At 53.9% G+C, this 11,079-nt stretch overlaps 2 protein-coding genes across 2 annotated transcripts in view; both read right to left on the bottom strand.

The window, feature by feature from the left end:
• The window catches only part of LOC131206571 (neuropeptide receptor npr-1), a 1,484-nt gene extending 1,167 nt beyond the window's left edge, over positions 1 to 317 (bottom strand). Inside the window, exon 1 of the mRNA XM_058199173.1 lies at positions 63 to 317. Coding sequence (XP_058055156.1) covers positions 63 to 317 — 255 coding nt within the window. The remainder of the gene's footprint in view (positions 1 to 62) is intronic.
• A 1,553-nt stretch (positions 318 to 1,870) lies between these two features.
• On the bottom strand, positions 1,871 to 11,079 carry LOC131206567 (uncharacterized). The gene is made up of 6 exons (XM_058199160.1): positions 11,032 to 11,079; positions 10,664 to 10,971; positions 3,680 to 3,798; positions 2,590 to 3,610; positions 2,398 to 2,523; positions 1,871 to 2,324 (listed from the first exon to the last, which is right to left on the bottom strand). Exons 1-6 carry the CDS (start codon positions 11,077 to 11,079, stop codon positions 2,009 to 2,011), a joined length of 1,938 nt encoding a protein of 645 aa, XP_058055143.1. The 3' UTR covers positions 1,871 to 2,008.

Raw genomic sequence — 11,079 nt, 5'->3', positions numbered from 1 at the left:
AGAGAGAGAGAGAGAGAGAGAGAGATGTAGCAGAAACAGAGGACGCCGGAATCCAATCTTACCCAGAGGGAGTTGAATTCCGTATTAAACTGCGACAGATAGACGATCGACGTGACGGTCACGAACGCAATGTCGGAGAACGCCAGCGACAGCAGACAGACCCGAAATAAATGGCGCTGCTCCCGGCGCACATTCGTGATGATCGTGACCACGTTGCCGAAAACGGCAATCACCATCACGAGGATCGCAAACACGGTGAACACGGTGCGCTGCTGGCTAGACAGGTTCTTCAGCGAGTGCTCCCAGTACCCGACCATTCCCTGGTCCGGCGGCTGCTCCTGGTCGGCTCCAGACCGGCTCCAGTTGGTGGCCCGAGCCCCGAGCAGCCCGCGTTCCTGCATCTGCACAGGCGATGAAAATAGCGAAACTTTGGAGCGGCGGGATCGCGGGTGCGCCGTGTCACATAAATTACACTCTGCTGTGGCCGTTAACACGTGCGGCTGCGGGAATTATGTCGTGTGAAAAATCGGCCAGCCGACACAGAACCGTGAATGGTTGGCTGGCTGGCTGGGATGTTGTGTGCTCCCCGGGCTGGCAGTTTTATAATTTCACCAGCGGACAGCAGCGGCCAGACTGTCCGTGTGCGAAGACGGGCACCCGGAACAGGGTGTGCGGTGCGGTGGTGGCACGACTTATCGCGTTCCGGGGCTCGACAACCCCTAATCACTGAACAACCCTTATTGATAATGAGTTTTCCCGGTTAAGCAGCACACAGTGGGCCCCGCGAATGGGCGGACAAGTTTCGAAGAGGCAATCGGACGCGAGTCCTTTATCGAGGCGGTATTGCTCGGAATTGACGGTAGTAGCTTCCTCTCTTCGTCGTTTTCGAAAGAAAAAAATAGTTTCCTGAGTGTAACGGCCTCACTTCAATCAGCTGGCGGTTTCTAGTGCCGCAGAGAAATTTTGCTGTAAAAAGTAGCGCTTTGGAATTCCTAGTTTTGTAGTGAATTTTTAACAATTTCAACACACTCCTCTGCTGTTAAGCGGTTCGTTGAAGTAAACATTCGATTGAAAGTTTGACAGCTCCGTTTGACAGATTCGGTTGCAATTCGAAAATGTAATTTCGAAATGAATCACCCTGTCACCATGCTTCCGTCGCCGAGGATTGTGACCAACGGCCGGGACCACGCGCGACCCACTGTGTTGGGACGCGCGTAAACTAATACGCCGCGAGGGCAACGATTGAGCGAAAGAGAGCGAGAGAGATCCCCTTGCCCTGCCATGCCCCTGCCCTGCGGAATCGGATAAGCGATTCCGGCGAGCCGTAACCTGACTCGCGACTGGCCCCGGGGCGCGTGCGATGGGAACGAGCTGTGTTGTTACGATAAAATTAATTATTGGCCAATGTCAATGGTCTCCGGCTTATCCGGCCGCCGGGGGGGTGGTGGTGGGGGGACTCCGGAGTCAAAGGTGCTTGACATCCGGTGCAACCGGCGCATGGAGACGCTTGGTGCTCTATTAAAGTGCAATCGAATCGCGAGGCCGAAGGCGATTGTTCGGAAGTGGCTCAGGCCCCCCGGGGAAGGGGGGGCACAAATTCGATTAGCTCATATTTGTTTATCCTCCCGGTGCCCGGTGTCCCCCGCGGTCCCCATCCGCGGTGTAATGCAATTTGCAAATCATTACGGCGAGCGTTATCTGCAAATCCATTGGCCCCTCCCTAACTCATCGTGTTCTATCAACTACTACACACAGTACGATTTTATTTAGGACTCCCGCGGCCCGGACCGGAGCATCCGGGTAAAGCTGAGGCGTTGCTGATTGATTACCGCTGATCCGGAGGGCGGACAGGCGTGACACGAACGGAACGGAAACCCTTATAAAGGGTGTTAGTGAATTTTTTGGTGGCCACGCGAAAGAGGCAGCGAGAGCGCGAGAGAGAGAGAGCAGGAAGCGAACACACGAATATTTACACATGCACACAAGGATCGATAAGGGATCGGCGCCCCTAGACCTGCGGACGCTTTGGTGATTCTGCCGCCGCCGTCGGAATCCGCCGGCCGGAGCGCTTGGCCAGCGGGCCCCCGGTGAGACTGTTCCTTGCTACGGTTCGACCGGCCGGCCGTCGCTTGCCGGCGCTGGCACCCTTGCGGACCACGATCTGGTTGGTGTCGGTCGGGCAGAACGAAGCCGTCTTGATGCGGACCGATTTGTACGGCAGGCTGCGGCCACGGGGGGGCACGGCCGTCACGAACACGGAGTAGTAGTGTTCCGGCTGCAGGTTGGGAATGTCGAGCGAGAGCGGGTTGTGCTCGTGGCCGTTGCTGCTGTGGAAAGGGAGCAAGCGGATAGTGAGGCGCTCTGCGTCTGGCCGGGCCGGGCCGGGTCTGGACTCACAAGCAGTGTTTGTTGTGGAACTGAGGGTGATTGCACACTTCCCGGCTCTCCAGCTCGCAGTACGTCGGGATCTTCACGTTGTTGTAGTACTGCGCCCGGGACAGCTTGAACACGTACACGCAGTACCTGCAAGAAGCGGCGGCGAATTAGGCTCCGACGATCGCTCGATCGCCTCTGAGGGCTCCGACTTACGTCACCTCCGGTTGCGGCGAGCCGAACCAGGCGACGGTGCTCGATTGGCACTTGCGCAGCGGCACCAGCTCGGTGACGCTCGTGTTGGCCGGCATGCGGGGCAGGTCGAGGAAGTCCTCACGGGAGCTGACCGCCAGCTGGATGCGGTTCATGCGCGAGCTGTCATCGCCCTCGTACACCCGGATCAGGTAGCGGTCGCCGGGCCGCACGTTCCCGACGGTGATCGTCCGCGGGTAGTACACGTCCCCGACGGGCTCCATCACGTGGTGCCGGCGCTTCAGGATCTCCACGTTGACCGAGCCGCCGCACGGGGTTAGGTGAAGCTTGAAGAAGCTGTTCGGCGAACGCTTCGGCACCTTGAAGCTGAACAGCGCCAACCCGCCGAGCGTGGACAGCTTGCCGATGACGATCTTGCCCTCGATCAGCTGCGTCGGCCGGGTCCGGTTCAGCTGCACCCGGGACGTGCCGAGCAGAAACGAGAGGTTGTTGTGGCGTGAGTGCACCGCAAACACGTCCACGTAGTACGTCACGTTCGGCTTCATGCCCCGGATCAGCTGGCGCGTGCGGGTTCCGGTGCAGACGAGCGTTGTTTCCGTGCCCGGGTCCAGCTTGCGCTCGTCCCGCGGCCCCAACCGCTGCAGATAGTCGTTGACGGTGATCGAGTCGCAGGCCGGCCGGAGGATGGAGTTCCCGAGGGCTTGGCAGAGGGAGCGCTGGCGGCGGCCCGTGCTCACCGCCAGGCAGTAGCGCATCGCGTGAATGTCCAGCTTGCTCCTTTCCCACTTGATCAGCGCCACGTAGCGGCGCCGCTGCTGCTGCACCTTGATGCGGGACGGTGCGGTCAGGTTGCGGAATGGCCAGCGGCGGAACTCTTCGGCGCCCTTGCGATTGTACGCTAGTCGGTAGCTGCAGCCCCCGTCGGCGGCGCCGTCCAGCCCCGTCACGTTGACCACCACCTGGTAGAGACCGCGCTGGGCGCACGCCCGGAAGAAGCTGCTCCCGTTGGACGGGGCGGCCACATCTACGGCAAAGCACAATTAGGGAAAGAGAGTCCAACCAGGTCCCCTACAGAAAAAAGGACGTTACTCACAGCGCTCTTCCTGGAGCACCCACCAGCTGGGCGGTGGGGGTGCCGGTTGGTCCTTCCTGGCGCAGCTCGCCGTCAGTGAGATGGACAGTGGGCTCGTGTCCGCCAGTGTGATGGTGTATCTGTGGGATGCGGGATGAGAAGTGCGGAACTTGGTGTGAAACTCGACGTAAAGGACATGGCTCAAGGTACCCCCAGACATCCCCTGGGACGATGTCGAAGCAATCCCGTTTCGATTTATACGAGGTCCGAGCAAAATTCGACATTTACCGATTTTTTACCGATATTTTGTTACCGACATTCGGCCATTTTTGGAACGTTCAGTTGCTTCCGGGCAGCTGTTAGACTTCGATTTTTTTTCTATTCCAAAACAGGGGTTCAAAGAATGTTTATCAAATCTTGTGTCTCAAATTCAAATCAAATCAAAATCTCAAATCAAATTCTCAGAGGATCGAGAAGATACTGGGTTGTTCATTATATTCGGATTCTCGTTAACAAAGGGCGCTGCTACGAGTCTAATTTTTTTTCTGTTATGTTGGTACACTCTTAATAAGAACGTATGAGAAGTTTCATCGGACATGTAACGCTATTTTTTACAATGGAAAAAAATCAAGTATCGTGCAGTGATTGGTTTTTTATTTTTGAAAGGTTTAAATGCGAAGGAAAATTATGAACGAATGTTGAAAGTGTATAAGGACTCTTTGCCTTCAATTAGGTTGCTAAAAGGGGGGTTTCTGAGTTTAAACGTGGTCGTAGTAGCCTTCAAGACGATCCACGTCGAAAACGTCAAAAAACAGACACAACACCTGAAATCGTAAAACGATATAGGATATCGCATTGAAAAATCGTCGAATCACTTAAAGAGATTTAGTATAAAGCATAGCCATCTCGTTGACCATCAGATCGGTTCCGAAATGGTTTTTTTCGTCAGTTTCGAAATGAGTTCGTTCAGAAATTGCCTAAAAAGATGTTGGCATTAGTTTTTTTTCTGATAAAATGGAATTTTTGAAGGAATTTTTGGAATTGAAGAAAAAAAACATCCTCTTTCATCACGGGAATGTCACAAGAGCATTTTGAAAATGGCAAAAATCCATGAATTAAAGCTTGAAATGTAGGAATATCCACCGTATTTACCAGATTTGGCTCCTAGCGACTTCCATCTGTTGTTAGACCAAAAATAAATCATACGGGAAAAGCGTATTTCATCAAATGATCACGTCATAACAGCTGCGAAAGCGTATTTTGAATCCTTTCAAGTTTTTCACTTCAGGGATGGAATTTATGAATTGGAGTCTCGTTGGAACAAAAACGCATTCGAATGCAACATGATCCTGAACCAAAACAAGAGACTAAAGAGGCGTATGACCCTGGTTCGTCGGCTCCGAAACGAGTTCGTGTCCTCAAATCGGCCAAGAAGGTGTCACAAGAACATTTTGACAATGGCAACAGTCCTGGAATTAAAATTTGAATTGATGGAACATCCACCGCATTCACCAGTTTTGGCCCTCTAGCGACTTCCATCCGTTTCCAGAGCTTAATAATTTCATTCATAAATTGGAATCTCGTTGGAACAAGTGTATTGATATGTTTAGGGAGACCACACTGAATAATAAAGTGTATTTTAAACCCATAATATTGTGTGTTTTTTATCGAACCGCAAAACTTATTGAACAGCACAGTGACCAATCGATGAATCACCGTAAGAGCAGTTTGTGAGGACCTAAACGTATCGATTGGCTCGTGCCATTCGAAATTCTCTACCCAAAATTGCTCAATTTTTACCAACAATGCACTAACATCGCTAAGGACCTTTGGGACTCGAAGTCCGCGAAGACCCCAATTTTCTCCAGAGTGAGAAAAGTGCGCCAAGGTCGGTCGAATGTCAATGTTTTGTCTATAGTTTTTTTCGACTGCAGGAGCGTGGTGCATCATGAGTTCTTGCCGCAGACTAGAACGATGAATAAGAAATATTATTTGCAATTTGTGCGCAATTTACGCGGCCATTGTTGGCCAAAAACAACACACTAATGATGCTTCGGCACTAGCGTAAACTATCTGACGCGGATCGGACTTTGAAGGGGACATAGATAGATGAATAGAGAAATAATGTTCAAAAAGGACACAAAATTCGCGATACTCTTCGAACGGACCTCGTACACGAATTTAATTGCGGTGATTTGTCATTTTTATGGTGCACTTTGGGAGCGCGTCATAAGGACCCCCAGAGCCCCCCGTTCTGCAGGAACGGCAGACGGCGATTTATCAGCGACCGCAGTTGGACGCGGTGGGCTCGCTGGCAGATGATTTTATTTGTCCCCCCCCCCCCCATTCTTCCCCCTCCGAGGCCACCGAACGGGAAGCTTAAAGTTCGTCGGTCTCGCCAGCCAGCCAGTGTTTATGGGCCCCACTTGAGACGGTCCCGTCGTCTAGCGTTTCCGGTACGCCACCACCGTCGCCGACTGGCGTTCCCGCAGCTGCACGGCCACCAGGGCCCGATCCCATCGTGTGGCCAGCCCGCCAGCCGTCCGCCGTACCCAGCGGGCCCGAGATAGCAGCTCGCCGGCAAACGCCACCCCGCACAGGATCACCCCGATGCCGTAGAGCGCGAACGCACTCTGGAGGTGGTCCAGCGTAAGGACAACCTCGGCCGACGCGGCCCGTATCTCGTCCTCGCTCATCGCCCGCCGCCGCTTGATGTGCTCCAGGATGGTCACGTTGTACAGGAAGTCCTGCCACAGCTTCTCGATGATGCCCATGTCGTTCAGGTTCGACAGGATGCGGTTAAACTTCGGCAGCAACGGAAAGCCCTTCTCGACGATCATCTCGATCTGCGTCACCAGCACGTCCTTCGACAGTCCATGCAGCCGCTCGTGGTAGATCGAGTTGCGAACGTACAGGCGACTCATCAGCAGAGCCCGGGACCCTTCACTCACGGCCTGCAGGTTGTCCAGGGACGGTTGGAACGCAGGCGACACGTTGTACCGATCCGATACCCGCCGATCCTCGGCGAAATCGTTCATGAACCAATCCTCACTGTCGAGCCGGCCACCGATCGGGACACCGCTCGCCAGTAGCTCCTCGATCGTGTCGAGCTGGTACGCCACCGGTGGATGCGTCAGTACGCGGATCAGCAGACTCGTGTAGATCGTGGTCACGTTCAGTGCGTACAGCGTAAGTGCCATGAACAGGACGCGCAGCGCGTGACACGCCGGCCGATTGTGTACGGAGATGCCGAGAAAGGTACACCACGTGTTCAGCAGACACGTGGCCAGCTGCCGATGGGGTGCCGCTTCCGGCAGGAACTGGGCCACCGAGCGCCAGGCGATGGCCGTGACGGCCAGCACACACCCGAACAGCTGCCAGGTGCTGAAGCGCACGATGTAGACCAGCAGCTTCCAGCGCTCCTCGGGGCCGGCCGCCGGCACGAACCACGTGTGGTAGTCCTGCAGGTACAGCGTGGTCGCCCCGAACTCGTCGTGCACGTCAAAGTCCGGATTGAAGCCCCCGGCGATGATGTCACACTCGTCCGCACGCATCAACCCCAGCAGATCGGTCCAGTTGCCATCGCCCGTCGGCTCCCCGCGGTCCATCTCGCTGCAGGACACGTTCACCCGGAACTGCATCGACTCGCGGAGCAGATCCACGATCTGTAGCTCCAGACCCCGCTCGCAGCGCCAATCGATGAACGGGGGCGCGACGCGCGTACACAGCAGAAACGTGCAGGACTCCATCCGCGGTGGCACCTTCGGCATGTTGATGGCGGCCAGCGAGACGGGCCCGTTGGTGAAACTCCCGTTCACGACGGTCGCCACGTGGAGCGGCTTCATCCGACCGCAGTCGGCCGCCGACCCGTGGTAAGGATCACCCGTGTACACGTGGTAGCTCACGAAATCGTACGCAAACGCCACCAACACGTTGACCGAGTGGTGGCCGATGAACAGGAACTGTAGGACCTCGTGCGCCAACCGGGCACCCGAGTCCCGATCGTTCGGATTGTTGTACAGCACGATAAACTTGCCGCGGGGGTTAAACGTGACCGTGCTGAGGCGTGCCAGGGCACGCTGGACACCGTCGAACCCGTCGATCACGAGTACGTAATAATCGACCGGCTTGTGGTCGGTGAAGCGCGCCCTCCGCAGGCTTCCGGCCGACTCGTAGTCCGACATCAGCTTCAACTGGTACGGCCGGGAACCGCCCGTGTCCTCGTCGTCCTCGTCGTAACCGGTGTGGTGTTGCTGCAGGAACCCGAGCAGGATCTCACGTGCTGGCGATCTGAGCTCACGCAGGTAGAAGATCACCAGCGTCTCGATCTGCGTCGATTCCGGGGCGTGGAAGTAACTGTGACTTAGCAGCTCCAAACATCCGATTCCGGCCGCGGTTGCCGTCGGTCCTCGCTCATTCTTCGCCCTCACGAACACGATGGCCTGGGCGGCCCCCACAAGTGCCAGTAGCCAGGAAGTCAGGAGCAACGCCAGCACCGGAAGCATCCTCGCCAGATGGTGACCCGTGCGGGACTGGGCCCCCCGGTTCTGTGGGTCGAACTCATTAGCCGCAGGCCACCCCATTACCGGAGCGTGGCCATAATTGCCGAGCCGAGTCGGTCACGCAGTTGCGGATGCTCTCCGTTTTTTTTATCGATTGCCTGCATAATGGCCGGGGAGGGGGGGGCATCATATTCGCCATGGTCACTTCCTGGGCAGTCTCCTGCCGAGACTGAGTGCATTTACTTTGTCTCTGTTGACGTTACTGTCAAGTGATGAAGCACCATCATCGTCGTCCGTCCGTCCGTCCGTCCGTCCGTCCGGGACCGGAGATAAAGAAGTGTCCGCATCTTTGAATGGGGCGCCCATCCTGTGGGCCAGTAACAGTAATGGCGCTGCATTCACTTGCACTCTCGCTCTGTCTCGCTCTCTCCCGGGGGCCGGGTGGACAATGGCTCATTGAGGATGGATGGTTCGTTGCGGCTCCGGATGACCGAATGGACCGCCAATCAAAAGAAAGTGAGAAAGGACACTCCGGCACACTCCGAAATGATGTAAACATGGCGTCTTCTTCATCGCTGCGTCGTAGCGGAGATAAATTAACACGTGGGATGGAAAGTTTCGGGTTAAAGTTGGCTTTGTCCGACAACGGCGTCGAGAGCCTTACAATCATTTCAGCGTCGCAGCAACCTCAAAATAATCCTCGGTTTCGCCCATAACCTCTTCATTCGAGTGACATTTCTTAATGGTGCCTTTTTTGGAGCCTTTAAACGGTCTAATAATGCTTTATAATATTCACTGACACTGTTTGACTTGGTTATAAAAAACAAACTGATTAATAGTTTTCGATGCTTGAACTTTTAATTGAAAACTACATTCAAGACATTTTTTTATGAAAAACAATTTTGGTCAAATTTTGGCCTTAACAGAATCCCATTAGATCGACCGATTCGATCGATTTTTGAGTACATTTTCGATTGTCTCCAGTCCTATCTCGGCAATAGCAATGTGAATTTGGGTTTAGAGGTGGTCAATGGTTGCCGGTTTATTCGCGTAACTATTACGTAACTATTAACATAACTATTACGTAACTATTAACATAATCACCGAGGTGGAAGTGCACTTCATTGGAATGAGATTTTCAAATATCGCATCGCTTGAGTTGAAGACCTACCACTTTGGAAATAAGTTTTTCACTTTTTACAATTTCCTGCAATCGAAATTGTATTTTTTAAATAAATGTCTAGTATGAACCTTTCACATAAAAGTTCAAACATCGAAAAATATTAAGTCGTTTGTTTTTTTATAACCAAGCTAAAAAGTGTACTCAGCCTTGTGGTCAAAATGCACAATATCTAGTGTTAACAACAAAGCTTTCTCATAAAGAAATGCTCAAGCAACTCACAACCAACTCGTTCTTTTGATATCTTAACAATGTCAGCTAACTGACGCAGCTTCACTTTTCGATAATTAAAAACGATTGATTTTTTTAATGTTTTTTGGGGCTACTGCCTCGTTTGGACGTCAACTGACTGTCCCCTTAATGTCAATGGTTGCTATGATGACTCTTAGCCGGGCTGCTAAGTCCACTTCTGACCTAGTGGAGTCCTTATAACGCTTTTCAAACCATTGATTCGCATGAACTAAATAACTAAACTAAATATTCTTTCCCATCAAAAGGAGGGGTGTAAAATTAAAACACGAAATTGTTTTCAATCAATTATTTTGAAAATAACAAAAAAGTTGTCACTCCAAGCCTAAGCTCGCAACTTATTAGTACAATATCATGAAATGTTGGAGGTTAGTACTAACTGAAGAAAGTAGAAACGAATAAGACCCATGCCCCATGTATGGATGAGGCAAACGGGACTTTTCGACCCATGTGTTGAGTAGCTTTCAACCCGTGCCCAGTGTCCCTTCCTCGTCGTCACGACCCCCTCCGAGGAATTCGGGGCGCCGACGAATGGTATCAGATTACTTGGCAGTAATGGTGTAGCGCCACGGATCCGGCTGCGACGCTGTTTGTTTATCTTCGCTTCGCCAGAATCCATCATCCCGGGTGCACCGTGGAGTGATCACTTACACCTTGTCCCTGGGTTCCCCGGTTCGCTTCCGGACACTGGGCACTTACCCCTGGACTCTGTCTGTTTGCTCTGCCCGAGTGGCTGTCGGAGGCATTGGGCTCGGTCTCGCCCTGCGAACGGAGTGTCCATTCGGTGCAGTAATACGCCTGAAGTTATGCAATCGACTGCAACGTCGGTCCGCCGGTTACTTTTGCCACCGCACAAAACCAAGAACCGACATCACCGATTTGTGTCGCAGCACCCAAACATAACCCGCGACCCCTCGGCTCGACCCCTCACACACTCCAAACACACGTACCGGAAATGGCATAATTGGTGGCCCCCCCGCCGTTCTAATGGCGGATTAGCATGTCAAAAGAGAATTGGCCCCAGCGAAACGAAGTCACGAAACCGAAATTTAAACCCCTCACCCCCATTCTTACCTCTTGGTGATGGTCGAAAGGTTGGTCCCGTCCGTCGGCAGGTCGTCGGTGGGGGGCGGCAGCACCAGCGCCACGGCCCTATCTTCCATCAGCGGTGTCGCCGGGCCGGAACTTGGCAAGGACCGCTGCGGCTGCGTCAGGTCCTGCTGCTGCGGGCAGGCATAACTTTTGTCGGCGCCAACCCGCCCCAACCCGGGTGGACCGCCCGCCGGTCGCCGGAACATGGGCACATAGCCGGGTGGTGGGACGCGGGCCAGCATCGAGTGGCGCAGTTCGCCCGCAGACTTCCTGCCGCTGCCGCCGGCAAACTGACCGACGCGCCCACTCCGCACCGCACCGTCCGCCACCGACGGCAGGAGCAGCAACACGACGACGACGGCGACAATCGACGACGGCACCGTTAGACGGGTTGACAT

Source organism: Anopheles bellator, chromosome 1 (assembly GCF_943735745.2).
Source record: "Anopheles bellator chromosome 1, idAnoBellAS_SP24_06.2, whole genome shotgun sequence".
In the NCBI taxonomy this organism is placed as follows: Eukaryota; Metazoa; Arthropoda; class Insecta; order Diptera; family Culicidae; genus Anopheles; species Anopheles bellator.
The sequence above is the reverse complement of the archived record's forward strand: the minus strand, read 5'-3'. Positions and strand labels throughout refer to the sequence as shown.

Excerpts from the sequence above, each read along its gene's own strand:
- LOC131206567 (XM_058199160.1), bottom strand. The coding sequence starts at position 11,079 with ATGTCAACCCGTCTAACGGTGCCGTCGTCGATTGTCGCCGTCGTCGTC. Across the intron at positions 10,972-11,031 it reads CGATTGTCGCCGTCGTCGTC|TTTGCCGGCGGCAGCGGCAG; the intron begins GTGTTGCTGCTC and ends CGCGTCGGTCAG. Across the intron at positions 3,799-10,663 it reads CTTTCGACCATCACCAAGAG|ATACACCATCACACTGGCGG; the intron begins GTAAGAATGGGG and ends CGCATCCCACAG.